The sequence below is a fragment of the Nilaparvata lugens genome, chromosome 1 (assembly GCF_014356525.2).
Source record: "Nilaparvata lugens isolate BPH chromosome 1, ASM1435652v1, whole genome shotgun sequence".
Classification (NCBI taxonomy): domain Eukaryota; kingdom Metazoa; phylum Arthropoda; class Insecta; order Hemiptera; family Delphacidae; genus Nilaparvata; species Nilaparvata lugens.
This window is the reverse complement of record NC_052504.1, coordinates 53,194,734-53,217,641: the sequence shown is the minus strand read 5'-3', so window position 1 is coordinate 53,217,641 and position 22,908 is coordinate 53,194,734. Positions and strand designations below refer to the sequence as shown.

At 33.9% G+C, this 22,908-nt stretch overlaps 1 protein-coding gene across 1 annotated transcript; it reads left to right on the top strand.

The window, feature by feature from the left end:
* Positions 1-8,452: 8,452 nt before the first annotated feature.
* Positions 8,453-22,908, top strand: LOC111049350 (valacyclovir hydrolase). The gene is made up of 6 exons (XM_022335395.2): positions 8,453-8,922; positions 10,556-10,652; positions 13,298-13,464; positions 14,356-14,509; positions 18,537-18,789; positions 22,688-22,908. The coding sequence occupies exons 1-6, from the start codon at positions 8,821-8,823 to the stop codon at positions 22,851-22,853; spliced, it is 939 nt and encodes a 312-aa protein (XP_022191087.2). The 5' UTR covers positions 8,453-8,820; the 3' UTR covers positions 22,854-22,908.

The following is a 22,908-nucleotide window of genomic DNA, read 5'->3' as shown; positions in this document are numbered from 1 at the left end:
AAATGCACAGAAAATGTTCAAATTTACTACAGAAGCTCAGCTGGGGGAATAATGTTAAGCTCAGCTGGGGGAATAATGTTGTGTTAGAAGGAATTTGAAATAACGCCAAAGATACCGTACGCCCAAAATTAGCGGTTTTTCTTCGTTTCTCTGTTCTTTCATCAAGTAATAGACAGAAAATGTTCAAATTTGATACAGAGGTTTAGGTAGGGTCTAAAAATTTTGTGACTTTATTATTTCATCAAAGATACGCCCAAAATCAACGTTTTTCTCAGCTTTTCTGCATTTTCTCAGTACTTTGACTTTCTGATGGAATGAAGCATGCTCAATGAAAAATGCAGGCGAGCAAATCTCATTTTTGGACGATCCAGTCGGGGGTCCAGGGGGCGGAGCCCCCTTGGTAGACGGAATATGTCGAGCGAAGCGAGCCCGACGGCTAGTCATAATATAATATTATGATGTAAATTACGGTACTAGTGAGTTTATTCTATTTGCGGGACCTGATGTTATAACTAGGTATACAGGGCCGCCCCGAGGTTAATAGGCGCCCGGGGCGAGATTTTGATATGCGCCCCCCCCCAAGTATAGCGCGGTGAGGTAGTATTTAAAAGTAAAGCTACATTGCTCTTCCAGGAGGAGAACTTCCATTATGGGCTGCATCCTCTCCTTGATAATCATGCTATAGATTTTGTAAGCAGTGTTAACAAGCTGATTTCTCTATAGTTGTCACAGGAACTTCTTAGTCCAGTTAATATAGACATAAAGAAGGAGGTATGCTTGCAATTTATATTGTAGTTATGATTTTTAAATATATTTTTTGGATACATGAGAGAAGACCGGAATAACCAGATAGCCAGATATAGAAATAGAAAAATATAAACAGATGTACATAAATTGCTCGCTATTATAATAGGATAACAACTTATAGTCCAGTCAAATGGTCGTTTTTCAGGAAACAGCCCCGAAATATTTTTTTTCGATGGTCCTATATATATTTTGAGGTGCTGAATTCTAATCTGAAATTTGCTGACACACCAAAAGGCGACTTCACCCCAAAATTTTGGATTTTTTAAGTTTTCCATTTAATCTCGAGAACCTTGAATTTTTCGAGAAAAAGCATTCTCTATATAATATTAAAGATAATAAATTTCCAATGAATTGAGTGGTCGCTCAGGACTACTTTTTGGATTTTATATCTGAGTGTTCCACAAGATACGCAACTTTGAATGTGTGAGAAATTTGTGATATTTTCCAATTCTCACAGTCTGGCATATGCAACGTTGCGTATCTTGTGGAACACTTCAGATGCAAAATCCAAAAGTGGTCGAGGTTGTGATGAATTTTCTCCTCTTTTCACTCCCATGAAATATACTTTTGTTTTCAATACCGTTCAAAAGTTACAGCCAATTGAATGATGATCTTTATTTTCTCATTTTTCTTGCGATTTACTGTTATCAAAGAGTCTCTAAAATGAGTACAATGCATGATAGAAACTTGCGATTGGTCTTAAATGAGAGAGAATTTCATGCTCTATAAGCTGAGTTGCCCTAAATTGATCTTGCATCACTGTTTATATCGAAAAACTGGCGAGACTGTGGAAATGAGAAAAATATCGCATATTTCTTGCAACAGCAAGGAAACTCAAACACAGGACCATTAAAAATTAAAATGAAGCAAAGGAAATCAGAATAATAGTGGATGATGAAGTTATAATTTATTTTGTCAAAGATTTACCTTCAAACTCGTAGGCTTAAAATTACTAAAATTCCTGCATACAAAATATTATTAATTGTGCTTATGCTTTATATTGAGTTACATTTAGCAAAATATAACATTGTAAAGGTGGGAAAATCAACTACATTAGGATATCTCTATTTAATACCTTGATTTTTTAATCATAATTCAAAATATTGACATAAAATATACAAAAATCATGCCCCCCCAAAAATGTTGATGGCGCAAATTGCGCCATGCCCCCCCCTTGTGGGCACCCCTGATTCCTCTATCCATTCGCAATAATTGCAAAAATAAATGTAATGAAGGAATATGACAAAACTGAACATAAGAACTCCTATTCCCCAATTCCATTTACTTTTATTAGACTATTTATTCTCAATCTATTTGCAATGGCGAAAATGAATGTAATGAGGGAATAGGACATTCTGAACATAATAACTCCTATTCCCCAATTACATTCTTTGTATTGTTTATTACTCAATTTGTACAAAGGTTTGTACAAAAAAGTGAGCAAATATAAAGGTTATAGATTCATCGATATCAATTGAGTACAAATACCATAATATTTATTGTTAATTAATATAAATTTGGTGTTTTGTATTGAACAACCTACCCAATTCATAAACTAACATTTGAAAAACAAGGCTAAATTCCCACTAAAGTTGAGTTACATTTTTGAGACATTTGAATTGACTTGCACATAACGTTACACATTAACAAAAACAAATTATTAATAATTTTTTAATAAATAAATTAGCCTGCACAGAATTCAGCTCACTAGAAAACAAAGTCATTGAATCAACTCCTATTTATAGCACTTCTTTCCTTTAACTATTCACATACTATCACATTTGTTCACAACAAACAACATGGTAAGGAATGATTAGAAACAGGGTTGCCAATCCTAAAAATGAATGTAAGGACGTTTTGAAATCGATAGGAAGAAATGAAAATCGAACATTTCGATATATCGATAAAAATGACCCACTCTGTCGCTGACCGCATCTGTCGGGAGGTGTAGAAATGAAAATCGACCGCATTTGTCGCCTCTTGACACGACAGATGCGGTCAGCTCAGGAATGTGACCCACTCTGTCGCTGACCGCATTTGTCGGGAAGTGCAGGAATGAAAATCGACCGCATTTGACGCCTCATGACACGACAATTGCGGTCTGCTCAGGAATGTGACCCACTCTGTCGCTGACCGCATTTGTCGGGAGGTGCAGGAATGAAAATCGACCGCATCTGTCGCCTCTTGACACGACAAATGCGGTCACCTCAGGAATGTGACCCACTCTGTCGCTGACCGCATTTGTCGTTAGCCCAGTTTGTCGTCGGTCTCAAATGTGTATCGACCAACTTTGTCGTCGACCCACTTTTGTGGCATCCCGTGACAAGAGTAGAGACGCGCGTCTCGCTGTAGAAATTCTCGTCTGACATGGAGAAGAATGCGCATGCGCTGGTAACTTATATGTTGGAGCAGTACCGTTCAGTGTGATAGCTGTTACTGAGCTGTAAATGGCATTCAGTGGAACTGCAACTGATTCGCCAATGCACAAAAACACAACATAACCTCTATTATCAAAATCAAAACTTGTAACATTAGTAGTTTATTAGTACATAACCTCTTTATAGTCGGAAATTACTTTCATTGATTCATTGGACCCTGAAAACATTGCTGGGTTTTCAAGTTGAATGTATCAAATTTATAAATATCTACACCAGCACTTTTTATGCTTCTTCAATTATTCATACTGAAAGTCGATGAAGTCAACATCTACTGCCATATCTCCAAATCGTGACGTCAGCATCAGATAGAAAACTTCCCTGTAGAGCTTGTTTACATTGTTTTCCACAAAGACCTTAAAGATATCTCTTCAAAGTCTTTAGTTTTCCATAGCAAATTGTGTCTATTTCAGCGGGAGCGCAGCTGGAGTTCACCATTTTAATGGAGTTCACTATTTCACATCCTACTGAAATAGACACAATCTGAAAATTTTCTATCCGATGATGATGTCACGATTTGGAGATATGGCAGTAGATGTTGGCTTCAGAGGCTATAGTGAGGTCCACGTTATAATGACAGTGGATAAAGATAGAAGAATAGCGATGCCGATTCTCTGCATTAATTAATCATTAAACACTGTCAAAAACATAATTGGCACCGTTGTGGACCTAGAAAACGATAGTACCACCGGCTTTGTCGAATGATAGACAAGTATAGCAAAACCAAAGTTGATCAAATACTGTCATTATAACGTGGACCTCACTATAGACTTCCCAGCGTGTCTATTCTATAACTGGTCTAAGAGTAGTAACAAGTGAGACAAGAGCACAGAATAGTTATACTGTGACCTTAGACTAGTTATAGAATGGACACACTGGGAAGTCCAGCCTCTAAAGCCAACATCTACTGCCATATCTCCAAATCGGACGTCATCATCGTATAGAAAACTTTCAGATTGTGTTTATTTCAGAAGGATATAAATTATTATTCATTAAAATGGTAAACTCCAGCTGCGCTCCCGCTGAAATAGACACAATCTGCTATGGAAAACAATGTAAACAAACTCTACAGAAAAGTTTTTATCTGATGATGACGTCACGATTTGGAGATATAGCAGTAGATGTTGGCTTCATCGACTTTCAGTATGAATATACAATAGGCCGTGTCTATTCTATAACTGGTCTAAGACTGTGACAAGAGTAGAGACGCGCGTCTCGCTGTAGAAATTCTCGTCTGACATGGAGAAGAATGCGCATGCGCTGGTAACTTATATGTTGGAGCAGTACCGTTCAGTGTGATAGCTGTTACTGAGCTGTAAATGGCATTCAGTGGAACTGCAACTGATTCGCCAATGCACAAAAACACAACATAACCTCTATTATCAAAATCAAAACTTGTAACATTAGTACATAACCTCTTTATAGTCGGAAATTACTTTCATTGATTCATTGGACCCTGAAAACATTGCTGGGTTTTCAAGTTGAATGTATCAAATTTATAAATATCTACACCAGCACTTTTTATGCTTCTTCAATTTCTGTTGATGGCTATGATGCAATTCTTCTATGTTCTATTCACTCATGTGAAGCTGCGTTCACACCAAAGTTTTCAACAAAATGTTAATGACTCAATCATTATAGATTCTATCATGTTGAACATAACTTATCATACATGAACATACTCGTACGCGTTTGTCAAGTTCTGTTCAATCTAATTAAATCTACAAGGATTAAGTAATTAACATTTCGAATAATCTCAAAAAAGGGAATTTCTCATGTTATTATAAACTCTTGGAAGTTATCGGTATTTTATTTAATTAGCTTATTTATTTTATGCAATAAAATCTCCCAAAGAAATAATCATATATAAGCCAAGCAACACAAAGTGTTTTTTTTTCAGGGTGGGAAGCTTAGTTGATTATCAGTGGGTTTCCAAAACGCCAACCCAATCAGCTTATCGGCTAACTTCCTGCCCTGTCGACTTGTCTGAAAAATGCCTGAAAAAACAGTCCATGTGGCTTGGCCCAAGTACTGCAATACAACAAGATCTTCATTTCATTGGAATTTCTATATATATTGTGACATCTTAAAATTATTGAGACCATAAAATAAAATAAAACCAAGTTATAGAAGATATTATTATTGTCAGAGGCTAGGAAGAATATCAAATGTACTGTTACCTGATAGTAATGGAGATTATACTTATCAACAGCTGTGACTGAGATAAGAGCATCGTTCTATACAGCATATTTTGGAAGAATTATTTATTGGAAATTATAATTTATTGCAAATAATTTGTAAATTGTTTATAGTCAACCATCAAATTTAGAGGTTATAACTTTGTTTATGTTAGTGAACAGCTGTTTTGAATGCAGTCAAGAAATTAGTCAAAATGAATTATTTGTACTGCTGAACTTACATTTCAAAACGATGATAAAATTACTTCTACAAACCAATAATTATTGTAATAAGGATGAGAGTTTCAAAATAAAAATATATTTATTATTGTTGAAATAATTTATTAATGGAAATATACAACATGTTAGATATTATAAAAGCGAGCATGGTCATGATACAAGCATTATCATTGATAAGAACTGTAATAATAGTCTTTTGTTATTTATTAATGTAATAAGAATCTCTTGTATGAAATATTAATATTGTATCATAATTATTATAGAATCAACCGCATGGACTGATATAAAAATCTCTGTAGGCCAATCATAGGTCAGAAAAATGACACCAAAAAGGGATGATATTCAAACATGATATATTCTATTTTTGTTATCAGCAACTAGAAAAGGCCTTATCATATGCAGTAACACATTGCATGTTGAATAAGGAGAAATATGAAGAGAATTTAATTACTAATAAAAGGCAGATAATTTAAGTTTATTTATTGTAAAGCAAGAACTATTCTCTTACTCATACTATTTCCACCAATAGCAAAATTCTATGCAAATTAAGTAAGACAAATTAAGTAAATTAACTGCTCTGCAAGAGTTTTTCGAGAAGAGAGTTTTACTTCCCTTTCAACGCCTCCACTGTAAAGACCTTGTTCTAAAAGTTACCATTTTTCTAGTGAGATTATTATTTGTTAAATTTATGTAATTTTAATGGTAGCCTATATTTGAGGAAATATTATTCGTTATATTTGTAAAATTATTCTTTCAATTGATTACTTCCATGAATCTAAATTTTATTATTCATTTTGTATTAGTGAAGGAAATAATTAATTTATGAAGAAAATCTCCCATGTGCTGAAGATTGAAGTTTGGACAAACCACCGAATCGAAATTAATTCAAAGAAACTACCATACCAAGAAGGATCACGTGAGTTTTCTTTTTATTTTTTGGGGCCCCACCCTTCGCTTCAAAAAGTACAGAAATTACTGCAAATTTTTCTTCGCTAATTGTTAATGGCCACGTTGAAAGCGCAAATAGCTCAAGTGTACTGAATTATAATTGTAAGTTTTGTGGTCGTTTAACTGTCCTTATCTGCCTGAACCGCGACCCTGATTAAATTTTACATATTGAAATATTTTCTAGTTAAATCATTGAAATCATAATTTATCTTTAAGAATTTTTAAACTTTGTAGAAGAACATGCATGATAGCCCAGCATCATAGCACTAATTCGGATAAGCCTGTCAGCAGGAAATTATTCATAGCCTGTTATCAAATCTTGGAATTGTACTGTTTATTAATTATTATTACTGCTCATTATATTTCAAATTTAATTCTTCACTTCCTGAGTTCGATTATTTCTTTAGCCCTTCAGATTTTGTGTTTGGCACGTTTGTACTTGTTAAGCACCGATCAAAAAACGATCATTGAAATAATTGATCCGAATTTGGTTCAAGGAACAGATCTAAGTGGAGGTATTAAGTGGGGTCAGATCGAGATCATATGTTCTCAGTCCTTACCTGCTAATATCTCAGCTTCTATCTGTGCCCTTCATCGACTTAGGAATAAAAGTTCCTACCACAGAGCAGAAACAGTTACAGTATAAAGAATCATACAATAGAGCCTGAAACTTGGAAAGATTCTGTCCGCAAAGTATCTTCCGAACGGCATTTGGTATATCAAACCTAGCCTAGACCATCAGAATTTATTAGTGGCGCAATCCCGCAAATTATATGCACCAAGTTCCTTGCTCGACCTGTTTGATTTTGTGCACTGTCCACAATACAGGTAATAATTTAAGGTCTCTGAATCTGGTGTCTAGCAATTGCTACACTACGACGTATGCTTGCAAATAATATTATTCTCATAGAGATAGTCATTGAACAGATCAAGGGTGTGCAGGAGTTTGTGTCTCCCGCGATTTGGACTATTAAATTAAATCTTATGTTGAATCTCTCAGTCTGGTGTTCAGTAGAATTCATACACATACTCATAAATTTGAGATTACAACACCGAGGGTTCAGTGAAGGATTTTATACCTGTGTGAGGCATTTAAATAAAAGCAACCCAAATATATATATTATATATATGCTATATAAACAGAATACACTTTTAAGTTTGAAATATAAATCAAATGGTCGTGACCACAGAGTACGCACAGAGAGTCAATTGTAGCAGCAGAGACCACAGATTACGCGGTGCAGAGGGATGGAGAGAAAAAGGGTACAGATTCAGGGGACATTATGGGGTATTTAGGGGGCGGTTACAAACGGGAAATTTAAGATATGAGTGGGTTATGAATAAGGAAAGGTGTATCTTATGAATTGATAGGAAAGAGGAGATTTAAAATTATAAATCAAAAAAGAATTAGACTAAAATTGGAGAAAGGAATTGTAGAATTGAACTGGAATGAAACTTATTTTTAATTTTTATTGAACATTTAATGTATACTTGATAGCTGTGAAATTTATTATGATATGATGAAATTTATTTCAATTCAATTAAACAGTTTGTGTAGAGTTGATAGCTATGGTACTAATGAAAAATAAAAAATTATAAATATAATGAAAAATAAATTTCATTCGAGTTCAATTCTACAATTCCTTTTTCCAATTTTAGTCTAATTCTTTTTTGATTTCTAATAATTATCAAATCTCCTCTTTCCTATCAATTCATAAGCTACACCACAGAATTAATAATAGCAGTTATTAATAATACCATTAATTATAGGAGTTTTCTCTGGCTACACGTTTCAGCTAATCAGCCGGTCGATAGTCAAGGAATACTTTTGAATAACTATGTGATAGCTGTGACCGTTGCTGGTCGCTACTCTGTATCTGTGACAAAGAGAATCTTCTGAGTTACAATGTTTTTAGGTTAGGTTATTTTTAGATTATCTGTTTTGTTATCATTTCACATGTTGTGTGGTTGTAATTTGTTAGAAATTTGCTATTTTGTTTTATAAAATGTTTGTATGTTGTAACAACTTCCATGTATTTTTATTTGCAAGCGCTACTAATCTATAATTCAGCAGGAACTCTTATATTTCTATATTTATTCAAAAATTGAATCTTTTAAAAATAATCGTAAAAAATTCAGATACAGAACTGTCAAAGTTGAAGATTTGTAAATTTTAAGAATTTACGCAGCAGTTGTTCAGTTTATAATCTAGGATGCAAACCAAAATTTTGCTGCTAAATACCTGGAAGAATTACTATACTTTTCTCAATAAGTCTACGATACTCTGCAGAAAAATGACAAGCTTTGGTAACCTTGTAAGTGCGGTATATTATCATTAAGGCTTTTGGTCTTGTCAAGACGTCTATCCATTAATATCCACTTAAAGCATTTATAATTAATTTGTCTTTTAAAACAGACACAACAGTATAAATCACTTTTCTTGCACATTTTGTAAAATATCTAAATAGGCTTTCCACTCAAGTAAATACGGTAACTTGTGAATAACTACAGTACTCAAATTAACTGATTTTATTTGATGTATTGTTAACATGTTCATGGGCAGGGCACTATTCTAGATTGTCTATTCACTATTCACTCATTGTCCGTTTTCATATTCACCTATTTGTTGCCGGCATAACGCCCAAAACCGCTAGTCATTTCTTTATTCTCACTTATACTTTGTGGATTTTAAACATACTTTTGCCAGTTTGAGGTTAGACAGCGTATGGTAGGCCTACCGATTGTGTTCTGGGAGCAAGTTACAAGTTGCAAGAAACAAGAGGAATGACTAAGTTATGGAAAACAAATATGATGCTTTTACGTTTATAGGAATAATAGTCTAGCCCTTTATGTGTGCTAAAATTATGCTACAGATGTAGTGGCAGTGTAGGTAAATGTTAATGTTTCAACACTTTTGGCTGATATTCTGGTTGCAAAGTTGCAAAATCGGTGTGTGCCGGTATGTCCTCCAATTGGCTATTTCTCACTAATAGCTGATTCTTAGCCAATCGGAGAATATTTTAAGGGTCATGTCGGCTGGAAATCAGTGAGTGAGAATATGGGCCTTATACATATTAGCCAACCGATTTTGCGACAGCACGACACCCAGAATGTAAAACAGTATACCACCTATCATTATACTGACAAAATTTTGTTCAAAACTCTCAAAGATAGGGTATTGTTAGCCAGAAAAATAGCTGTTTCCACACTAGCCCATTCCTTGCTGACACGACACCCACAATTATTATTTCTCTAAAGGGCTAACTTCCACCAACAGCATATTCTCAACCAGAGGAAGTTTAAATGTTTGATCGGTGAGAATTCTGCAGATGCTGAAATGGTCAGGAGTAGCCTCCTCACGTTGTACGTGACAAAATTCACCTTGGCATGCATAGCACTTCAATATATATAATAAAACTGAAAATAGTAATTATCCCAGTATACTTGAAGAGCGGACTGCAGTGATCAAGGTAATGATGCGGACTGCTTTCTTCTGCATTATAAAAGCTTTATGACTAGGCCTATTAGATGCATGACACCAAAGTTGCAACCCATAGCCCAGAATGAAGAATGTTAGATGATTGAAGCATCAGTTTATAATAACTAATCTCATCTTTTATTTCAGCTATTCATCACCTTTCTATTGATCCATTTATGAAATAATCACAAATAGAAACGTTTGTACTGTATTATCATTCATCACCTAAGCTTAAAATACTTGTGAAGAGTTGCCTTTGTGAATAAAAAAAATATTCTCAAGTGACTAAATGTGATGGTTCAATCATGGTTCTTTTTATCAAATAAATTGAAAACTAATTGCAGGTGCAAGCATTGGATCTTCTACGCAAATAAATTATTAAGATTGCAGGCTATTGAAAATGAATTAATTCTATGGCATCAAACATTTTTAAAATTATAAAAGTTTATTTGATCGAAAACTAATTTCAGGAGCAGAAAATCTGCGTTGATGGGGTCCATATTAATTATTTGAAGGTTGGAGATAATAAGACTGCACACCCTGTTCTTTGTCTCCCAGGAGCTTTGGGTTCGTGAGTAGGAAAAATAATATTCTTTTCATTCTTAGACTAGCTTACCCGGCGAACTTCGTACCGCCAAAAAGTCAATTTATCTCATGCCACACTTGACTTTATTTGGTGAATCATGAAATTTTTTTATATCTGACAATCAATATTTTCATTTACATCTCAATACGGACTTTTTATGTGCTTAAAACTACCGTTTTAATACCAGTAAACAATTTTATCACAGAGTGACGTGTTTATTACAGCTGTTAAGTTTAGATGCTAAATCATATTATCTCAACATGATCTTGAATCACGATGATCTTCCCGTTCTACGTTAGCCGCTCGACCGACAATAATTTCGAAAACATAGGTCTGTGAAATGGATTAATATATAATTATTATTAGACCCCATATTAAAATTTCTGGTCAGAAACCATCTCCAATATTCACACAACATATTCCCAAAGTTTCATGCCCTTCTGTCAAGTAGTTTTCGAGTCTATAGGGAACAAACTAACACACAGACATTCATTTTTATATAGATTAGCATAATCTAACTATAACAATAAAGAAAGTTAGATAATAATTAGATAAAAATAGAGAAGTATAGCACCTAGATTTTATCTTTGATATAACTCAGTAACTTATATTAGATAGGTATCAATTTACATAAATTTAGTAAAATTGCTAAGATGAGCCTATTGCTTCTCTCTAACAATTCGTGTCCCACAAAAGATGTAACAGCCGAAAATCATAGATTCTAAATTGAATTTGCATCAAAAAATGTCTAGTAACATTTTCTTATATGGACCTTAGTTTTCAAGATATATAGATTTTAATATATTTTTTAAAAAACGACAATAAATAGAAAACTGTCAGTCAGAATCTAATTCTAAGGATATGATTGGAAAGAGAAAGACATTTCCGATAAGTTTCATATTTTATAATATGTTTCACGTCTCTAAACTTGAGCGCTCAATGTTGGGAAAAAGTACATTTGTCGAGCTCAAAGCCAAATTTCAAACAGTTTGGCCGCTCATTAAAAGTTTAAAAACGTCAAACAAAGGAACAAATCATATGATTCTTATTGGAAATGTCATCATCTTTCCAACCATGTCCTTAGAATTAAATTTTGACTGATAGTTTTCTAGTTATTGACATTTTTCAAAAATATCGAAAAATCTAGAAAACTAAGGTCGATGTGAGAAAATTTTACTGTTCATTTTTTTGTTGCAAATTCCAGGTCTTCGGCTGTTACACCTCTTGTGGGACATGCTGTATACCGTACATAATATATGCGTAGACACATCACTGTATTTTTGAATATAACTCAAAATTTAAAATATAAATATTATTATTATCATCATATTTCCTCCTATCCTAAGCTTGTTGAATGATCTATTATTTAGAACAAATGTAAGTGAAAGAAACAAATTGGTGGCTGTGTGAGTAACTAGGGACTTTCGGGCCCTTTGAAAATGACATGTTTCCTACCCGGGATCAGTGCCCTAGAATATTGGAAGGTAATTCAGAAACAAACTATATAGAGGATAGCTGATGTACATAATCTTATGTACATTGACAGTTATTTATATCGTATCTATATTAACAGTTCATTCTTGTGGACCTCACTGTAGCAACTCAAATCTGAATGCAAATATTTGTTGATGAGTTTACTGCGATAATTCCATAAATTAATATTAGCTTATCCAATCTTTTTTATTGGCTTGCTACTTTATTCCGAATAGTATTGTGTAACAAATAGTTTAATTTGAAATCGAAAGACAAACATTTTTGTACCTGTTACGGAAATAGCCTAATTATTTTTATGTTCACTTGATAATTCTTTGTTCATAAGTGTACTAACTGTTTGCTTTACAAGTTAATTACTTACTCAATTGAATATAGATTTCTCCTTCCGCTTAGAGTTCTAGAAATTATTGCTGTAAATTGTTATAAATAATTATTCAGAATAAACTGAATAGTTATTATTCTAAGGCTGTGCAAAAGGCTAAAAACAACGTTTTATTGGTGATATTTTTCAAAAATTTTCGATTTGTACTATCAAGCTATCAAAATTAAAAGTTCTCTCTGGATTTTTTTCTGATCATTACTATTTGAGATATGAGTGTCTAAAGTTAACATTTTTGGGACAGATCATTTCAAATTCGGTAAGAGATAAATTCATGAAATTTTGAGGATAAATTTCACATGGTATTGTTGATTGAATAAGACAACAATTTTCCGAAGTGACCAAAAATATCTCTTCGTTTACTTGGTAACTCAACGGTAACTTTTACTGAAAGTTATTTTTGCCATTTTTTGTAAATGTAATTACTTTCTCAAAAATTGATATTTTCGGAAAATTTGTGTTTTATTCAATCAACAATACCATGGAGAATTTATAATCAAAATCTCATGAATATCTCTTACCAAATTTGAAATGATCTGTCCCAAAAACTTAAACTTTAGACGCTCATATCTCGAAAAGCAATAATGGGGAAGGAAAATATTTTCCTGAGAAAACTATTTTATTTCGATAGCTTGATCGTATACAAATCGAAAAACGTTAAAAATTATAACAAGTAAAACGTTTTTAGCCTTTTGCACAGCCTTAACATAACTATATGATTCGAAGCGAATAATAAATGTATTGTTGCTGCAGGGTCTATATGGACGGATTTCAAACCGCAAGTAGAAGGCTTGGACCGGAAAAAGTTGACAGTGATAGCGTGGGATCCACCTGGATATGGAAAGAGCATTCCGCCCGAGCGAAAGTTTCCTCTAGACTTTTTCCACCGTGATGCTGAGAGTGCAGCCAAGTTGATGCAAGTATGACTAACTCATTCACTATTTCGATTATTTCAACGAATTCCATTTACACAGGATACAAGACTTATAATCATTACAGAAATCAATAATCATTAGTTCATAATCATTACAGTACGTCGATATTGATGTAGGCTGTAATGATCCATTTTCTCACAGCCTCAAAAATAAAAAAAAAACCGTCAAAAGAGTAATAAGAGGCTTGAATAAAGTTTTTTAAATTATAATTTTCTTATTTTCTGTTAACGTTCTGTATAAACGCTATTTTATTTGTTGAAATTTGACCACAATGTGGAGATTTATTTCAAACAGAATTAGGAGTAATTCATACTTCGTATAAATAAGCGATTTTTGGTCAATAACAATTTGTTTCATTGCAAATATCATGTATTCATCTCTCAATCTTTGAACAATAATATGGTCAGGATTCATTGTTGTAGTTGTTTTTTCATGTGTCTTTGTGTCCTTTTACCAATACTTTCTTCAAACTTGACGTTGTAATAGTTTTCTCTTTCCACCATGCACTCAGATCAATCACAATCAGCATACTAAAACTAGCATACTAGTTTTGAAATTATCGTAAATCGAAGTGCAACAACTAATTTTATGTGAGGAATCTTTTTAAAGCTCTTCCAATTCTGTTTGAAACTCAACATCCCTCTTTTTGACTTCCATCTACTGTTGTATTTCTTACTTTTTTCAATTGAACCTGGAGAAATATGGGACTTGAATCTTGTTGAAGACGATGATTGAGTGTGTTATCATAACATTCGAAATCTGACTTTACTACTTTAGAAAAAACCTCTTTGCAGATGAGTAATCCTTAATCCAATACTCACCTTCCGATGATCAATTCTGTAGTCTAATAAGTTCGAAATTCTATGATTTTTTTAGACATTGAATATTGAGAAATATTCTCTACTTGGTTGGAGCGATGGTGGCATCACAGCCATGATCCTAGCAGCCAAGTACCCACAAGCAGTTCACAAATTGGTCGTCTGGGGCGGAAATGCTTACGTCACGGATAAAGATTTGAAAATTTATCAAGGTAAGGTGAATGACTAACTGAAAAATATTTCTGTTCGGGAAAATATCAAAACCACATCAGAAAAATTTTCAAATTTAGTCTCCAAAAGGGGGGTTTCAAGCAATTTGGAAGTGAGGAAAAAATTCCGGATAATGTTACAGAATATTTTGTTGTTTTTTGCTCCAAGAGGTAACAGTACGTACGTTAGAGGTAACGCTCGTAGAGGTAACGTAACAGTACGTTACGGCCTACCGGTGCGTACCGTCACAGAAACAGTACTGTGTAACTTCTATCCACAATAAAGTAAAGAACCCGTATCTGAGTTCCCGAGAAACCCGCATAATCAGGAAACACGCATTTCTGTTCATAATCATCACAGTACTTCGATATTGATGTAGGTTTAGTTGAAAATAACTCAAAATGAATATTATTGGTTGTTTCATTTTTTATTGTGGATGATGCCAATATGAGCTTTTTGCTTGTGCGTGAGTAATAGAAAGTGCGTTGGTGAATTGATGAGATAATGAAACATCCATGTCATCGGCGGGAGTTTTTATTTACATTTATGAATAAGGAAAGGTGTAGCTTATGAATTGATAGAAAAGAGGAGATTTAAAATTAGAAATCAAAAAACAATTAAACTAAAATTGGAGAAAGGGATAATTGTAGAATTGAACTTGAATGAAATTTATTTTTCATTTTATTGAACATTTGAGGGGCCTAGATGCAAAAGTCACACTCTCCACTTTTCCTAATTTTTGGGAAACCGCAAAAAACTGTTTCATGATGATAAAATAAGGATATTGTTGCAAGTTTTTTTTCAAGCAAAGCTTGAAACCATACCAACTACTTGCGTACAGCTTCAATAAGTTGTTGAATGAAATAAAACAGGAATTTAACTTCAAAATACACAAAGTGTGAGTTTTGTAGCAAAAATTTGGTTAAATGTGAATTTTGAAGCAAACTTACATGGAGAATGTAAGTTTTGTACCAAAATAGATGGGATACAACTAGAACCAAGAAAAATAATATCTCAAGTGATTTGTGATAACATTCTTACCAGGAGAATAACCATGAATAACCATGAAAAAATAAACAAGAGAATTTTCATATAGAATAGAATATAGAATAGAATAGAATAGAATAGCTTTTATTGTATTGAGCAAATATTATACAAGTAAATAAATTTATAATAAACAAATGCAAGCTGATAACCCTTGGTACTTGACCGTCAGGGTGAGTTGAGATGTGTACATGACTTTTAAAGAGTTTTTTGTAAATCTTCCTTTAATACAAGAAATAAATTTTTCAATGAATAAAGTCTCTCACAATTTCGAAATTAGGCACTAATAATTGAATTCAGTTGTCAGAAAATGTCTATATTTCCATGCATCCGCACAGTACCCACTCACTTTCAGCCAGTTCTCACCATTCAAAAGCGTTTTCATCTCTGACCAAGGAAGACACGATTTTCCCAGATGCTTTCGCCTGTAGAAACTAAGAATAGGGCACCTGCCAATGAAATGAACAATATCCTCTTCTTACTTCAAGTTGCACAAAGAACAAAGTTTGCTGCTTCGCGTGTAGGAATATTTGTTCAATTGTATGAGTTCATTCCTAGCCTTGAAGAACCACTTAATTAATTTGAAGTCATACTCCTCGGACACGTATTCATTGCTATGACTGAGCTGGCTCCGAAAAGGGTAACGTTGACTAGCTACGACTTGCTGTGTCCATAGCAGTAGATCTGTCTATAGTATTTCTGTCTGCCTGTCCATAGCAGTAGAAATTAATAAGCTTGAAATATTATTAGTCATTTCTGTTTGACATCAAACATTGCTGTAATTTATTTCTGGAAAAGGCTCTTAAGGCTCTTCTTCATCCTCATGAAAAAATAACAAGTATTTACATACATTCCAAATACATTATGAAAAAAAAAACTGTTCATAGTAGTAGAAATAAGAATGACATTAACAATAATGATTAATGTATGACATCAAACATTGATGTAATTTATTTTTCATTTTTTATTGAACATTTAATATATATTTGATAGCTGTTCAAATTTTTCATAACCGACTCAAATCTTAAATATCCCGTTTGTAACCGCCCCCTAAATACCCATAATGTCCCCTGAATCTGTACCCTTTTTCTCTCCATCCGTCTGCTGCTACAATTGACTCTCCGTGCGTACTCTGTGGTCACGACCGTTTGATTTCAAACTGTAGGCTACCCACTCACTGCTCGGTTGAGGAAGGAAACTCAGTTTCCGAAAATTTCCGTTTCTGATGTAAGTTTCTAAGTGTTTTCAATCTATTTATGTCTTGTGCCTCCTGTGTTTTAATTTATATTACAAACTTAAAAGTGATATATATATATATATATATATATATATAGCACATAACAGAAGACACTTCAAAGTTTGTAATATAAATTAAAACAGGAGAGAAATATTTTATAATATTTATTTCTTACCACGAAAATAATTGTTGAAAGTAAACAACAAATATTCATAAAAATAACACATACAACTCTTGTCGGCCGGGTTGGTCAAGTGGTAAGGAGCATTACAAACTTTGGTATGCTAGCACCGCCTTCTTTGACCCGGCCGACAACAGTTGTATGTGTTATTTTTATGAATATTTGTTGTTTACTTTCAACAATTATTTTCGTTGTAAGAAATAAATATTATAAAATGTTTCTCCAGCCTAGCGAATTGGGCTATCTCAGTTGCTCCTTTTACTGCTAGATATCATTAATAAGCAAGTAATGTCGTGTGATGTATCACGTAAGATTTACTGTAATTTTATGTTATATGACGAGCTTATACATTTTGTAAAATGTCTGGCAAATGAAGAATCTTGAATCTATAAAATATTTTTTTATAGACCTTGCAGTTCCAATGTATGATTTAAATGTAAAATTACTTTCAGTTTTGTCTGGTTTGCATCTAATTGGTTTTGTAAAATTGGTATTAATGATGAAGAAAATGGTAGTAACAATAATTATTGAAGCTATGAAACTCCAAAAGAACTATTGCAAATTGTAAAGATGATTCCTATAATCCTAAAAATTTTCCTCATTAGTGAGAATATCTAGCTAGTCACAAGAAAAACCTCTAAAAGCAAAATAATTTGACATACCTTGCCACGAGTGATTGCAATATTTGTGATAAGCAACCGTAATACTCTGAAATTACACAATCATTCAAATTATACAGAGTGGTGAGAAATATGGAAATGGTTTAATATTTTTTTTACGTATTTCTCGTGCTCTGGTGTCCCATTTTGGATTTACCTTTCTCAGTTTTTCAAGATTATCAAGAAATATGCTCAAAATGTTTAACGATTGAAGTTATACACGCTTTGACTCTTTCCACTATAGTAATCATGTTCTATGGTTCATAATACGACTAGAATCCACAAAGAATGTTACACCAACTCGCACTGCCGTATGTAGGTTTACCGATTGAGTGGGGCGACAAACTCAATCGTGTGACAAAAGACAGTTTTCCTGAATTAGAAATAAATCACCATACACTTAAAATAGGATATATAAGAATAATATCTATTGGAATAAGAATAATTCTGATGAGAATTCTCATGTGATACTTATATTGTGTCTATGACTCACATAAAACATTTGACGATGATATTCATTACATTAAGTTAGTTATGAATTTAATGATCCTTATGCCACATATTGGCCCAACGAAAGCCAACGTCTCCCAGCGCCAATGTGTAGATGGGTGGTTTGCCAGCGCTGGTCTCCAGTGCTGTTTCCTGTTTTGTCGTCTGCTCTGTTGAATTTTCTGTGTATTGTATAATTGAGTTGTGATTTTTTATTTTCTGCGAACTGTTATTGCGTTACTTTTTATTGTTTTTTTTTTAGTTTTTATGTGTTTTAGTTTTTTGTGTTCCTTTTAGCTAATGATTTCAATCTCCAACTCGAATCTCCGGCGCTCCGTGTAGCGAGCGCCATGCTGGGCCAGCGACTGGGCCAAGTGCGAACTAAGCATTTTATGTACTTTTATATTATTTGTTGATAGGCATCCGTGATATCTCCCGTTGGTCTGAGGCGATGAGAGCACCATTAATCAATCTGTATGGGGAAGCTTACTTTAAAGAGACGTGGGAATCGTGGGTTGATTCTTTTCAACACATATTGGATAATGGTGGTGACCTGTGCAAAACACTTTTGCCAAACATTCAGTGTCCCACATTTGTATTGCATGGCGCTAAAGATCCCATCGTGCCAGACGAGCATCCCAAGTACTTGAAGGAGAATATAAAAGACTGCAGGTGAACGATCTTCTTTTTTCATTAAAATGATTCAGTTTCATTGGAAGTGTCCACTAAAATACTGTATCTTTATCTATCTAACTAATTCTTAAATTATTATTCACATACAATAATAGTATTAGCTCAGTTAGTGATGTGGATTGGGAATATTCCCAGTGGGAAGGAACTTATGATTTGGCAACATTTCCGGGAACATTTCCGAGGCAAAGACATTTTGAGGATTTAAGGGAATTTATGGGAACTTAAGAGAATTTATAAAACTGTTCTAAAAATGATTGAAATTGATCGATCCCACTCATATTTTACATCAATATAATCGATAAATCATCATTCTATTTGATATTGATCAAGCTCAGCTACATTTTACATTGATATAATCAATAAATCATCAATCTTTGAGCCTGTTTTTGCTCACTCACTGTCTTTTAAATACTCGTATAGTCCAGTTAATGAAAGATTATAGAGGGAAATTTGGAACACAATTTTTGACCCTGTAGCTCTTTCAAGGGTAGTAAGGGGGTAAACATATCAAAAGTCCTCACTCCTATCCCCTGTGCTAAGATGGTGGGGGTGGTTTGAGAGTGCCATATTATGTTTTTTGCATATATCTCTAACAATACGCACCTTTCGGAAATTTTTGTCGAACACAATCATAATATCAAAGCTCATAAATTATCCTACAAGTTTCATTTCTAACACTTTTCCATATCTCTCATAGTTTTCTAGGTATCAGCTCTCTAAGGTATCACATTTTGAAGAAAAACCCTTCAGCTCCGATTTTTTCATCTTTTTGGCCTTATAACTTTTTAACGATTCATTGAAAAAATCCGTGCTAATCATGGGCTCATAGAGCATTATATTCTCTTCAATTTCATCTATAGTCTCATTATTTTAGGCATCTTCCAACGATTGTTGCAGCCGTTATAGTGTTGAGTGTGAAATCTTCAGTTCATCAACAATAGCTCATTGTCAGGGAAATCGGGAGGGAATGTTTGGAACACAATATTTGACTTCGCAGCATTGTTTGAACTAGTTAGAAGGTGAACTTATCAGAAGTCCTTATCCCTACTCCTTGAGCTTAAGGGATGAGGGTAGTTTAAAAGTTGCTTTTTTCCATTTCTGGCTGACACGCATGTAACTGGGAAACAATGCATTTCAGCGACATGGCTAACTGAGTAAAAATGAAGCTAGATAAATTTCCTACAAGTTTTGTACAGTAGAGTTTTGTGATATCTTCTTTAGTTTTTGAGATATTCACTTTTAAAAGTGTAAAATCTTTGAACTTAAATTCTTCCAACTTTTTGCACTTTCAGGGCTTACTACTCAACAACAGTGCATCGAATAAATGTAATTTTTTTACACAGGGGGTAGGAGTGAGGCCTTTTGATATGATTAATCCCTTACTATCCTTAGACGAAGAATTACGGGGTCAAAAATTGTGTTCCAAAATTTTCCCTCTATAATCTTTCATTGGCTGGACTATAGGAGTATTTAAAAGACAGTGAGTTGTAGAGCATTCAATTCTCTTCAATTATTTCATCATTTCATGCTTTCCATCAATTTTTATAGCAGTTTTAGTGTTGAGTGTGGTAGGAGTGAGGACTTTTTATATGCTTACCCCCTCACTATCCTTATAAGGACTGCGAGGTCAAAAATTTGGTTCCAAACTTTTCCCTCTATATCTTTTTGAGCATTCGTTGCCTGGACTAGTATCTTATTACAAGTTAAGTGAGCCACAATCACTCTTGAAAGGTTGTGAGCTGTGGAATTATTTTCTTTCCAATATTGAATTAAACTCGAGTATACTCCTTGTTTTAGTTTAGCCTATTTTGCTGTATTTTATCATTTTCTTAGCATTTCTTAGCAAAATATCTGAACCCTAATAATGAAATAATGATTGCCCACATAGGCCTAATAGGCCTGCTCGTGGGTCATTGAGTTCAGAACTGTATAATATTTATTATTCTACTGATAGTATTTTATGTTCTTTATAATAATATAAGACACACACACACACGCGCGCGCGCGCGTACGCACACGTTGAATACGGAGCAATCACAATGGCAAAGGGTATATCCATGAGAAAAGGGTCTACACTTGACAGTCGGTTGACAAAGAGAGAAAGGGGGAAAAAGAGGAAAATTAGGTAGGCTAATTTAGTGTTGGTAGGCAGCCGCTCACATTGATCTACATCCATAGTCTTCAGCCAGTTTGAAATGATTTTTTTGCATTTGAATATTTTATGATATGAATATTTTATTAGTCATGCCTGGCTGACTAATTTCATGAAGAATATTATTCATAATGGTGTGACACAGAAATGATATATTCCTGTCGCAAGCTGAGCTTAAGTTTTGCGGTAGACCCGAGTGATGAAATCGGGCATGCCTAGTAAAATGAGGGTGATTGGACTCTGAATTGAAGTATATTTTATTCTTAAACATGTACAAAAGAACTGCCTTGATGAAGAGTTGCCTAATTCTGAAAAAATCAAAAGTCCGGAACAACTGATGATCAGATGGAAATCTTCTGCAAAGGCGAAGGCCAGCTTTTATAATTGTTTTCTGGGTGACTGATAATTCATCTAATAAGGTTTTAGGCGCTCCTCCACATAAAACAATACCAAAGGACATGACAGACTGAACATATGCGAAAAAAACGGTTCTCAGGTGATTTATACTTGAGATTCCCCTCAGCTGGCTGAACACATAAATCATCTTCCTCAACCTACTATTGAGATATCTAACATGAGTGCTCCATGTCAGTCGACTATCTATGCATCTACCTAGGTATTTGTAATCATACACGGTTTCTATCACATCACAGCTGCAATCGTCACACCAATCAGCACCGCATGTATGAACCCTCAGTTTAATGTTGGTAGGAGGAGCACGGCTGTCACGTAGGCAAATAGGCAAAAATTTGGTATTTTTGTGTTCATACTGAGTATATTTGTATTGAACCAACTTTTCAATTCCCTCAGCTCACTTGAAGCAATTCTGTAGACTTGCTCCCAGCTTTCCACCTCAAAATAGACTGCGGTGTAGTCAGCAAAAAGCATCATTTTCCCAGACATATTTTCCTGAATGATATTATTGATGTAAACCAGGAATAGAATCGGACCAAGGGTGCTACCTTGGACCACATCATATCTAATGTCTTGTACGTTGCTTTCTACTTCTCCAATGGATACCAATTGGCGGCGATTCGACAGAAAACTTTTGACCCAATCATGTGCTACCCAACTAGGCATCCATCTCGAGTGAGATGTCATAAAAAACTGTTTATATCTCGACTGTCATCTGTCGGATTTCTTTGGGAACCATTCAATTCAGAAGGCTTTTTACAACACGGTGTGAAAACCAGACCACTCTAATAGTCTCCTAGCTCGATTCAGTTCTGAATGCTCTCACTGTTTGAACAACTAGTTCAACTATACCTAATAACTTGCCAGTAGTAAGATTTCCATATTCTTAACTTGCTTTTAAGCATCAATGTTTTATTTAAATAGTGATTCACTGTCAATTCGAACCTAATCAACTATCTCAGCTCTCAACATCAGAATACTAATTTTGAAAATTAAGATGGAGATTAAAAGGTAAAAGCTAACCGGCCACTAGCATTTTAATATCCTCATCAACTCTTATCATGTTTATCATAATTTCAACATCATGATATGTGTTCTGTATAAAGCTCCTAATTAATGCTTTTTAATTACGATTTTACTATTCAATTGAAAGAATTTCTAATAGTAATAACGATGGTCCTACTTACAAATAAATTCTCTTCAAATAAATAATAATTAATAATTTTCTAAAAACTTTAAACTTATTGGTGATAAATCTAAGTTTAATAGATGTGATCACTCTAGTTAACAACTCATTTCTTTCTTTTGTAGGCTACATGTATTCGAAAACGGCAAACATAATATCCACATCAAGTACGCAGCTGAATTTAACAAGTTGGTTGAAGACTTTTTGATACAACTTAATGGTGAGCATCTATCATTGACAATAATGCTTTTGTTCAATGTCTCTTGTTCAATTTCCATTCTGTATAAGTGAAATAATGTACAATCTACGTAATTTTTATTAAATATGTTTATTCTATTCATCTAAA

Coding starts and splice junctions, on each gene's coding strand:
- LOC111049350 (XM_022335395.2), top strand. CDS start 8,821: ATGCAAACCAAAATTTTGCTGCTAAATACCTGGAAGAATTACTATACT. Junction 13,465..14,355: donor GTGCAGCCAAGTTGATGCAA/GTATGACTAACT, acceptor TGATTTTTTTAG/ACATTGAATATTGAGAAATA. Junction 18,790..22,687: donor GAGAATATAAAAGACTGCAG/GTGAACGATCTT, acceptor TTTCTTTTGTAG/GCTACATGTATTCGAAAACG.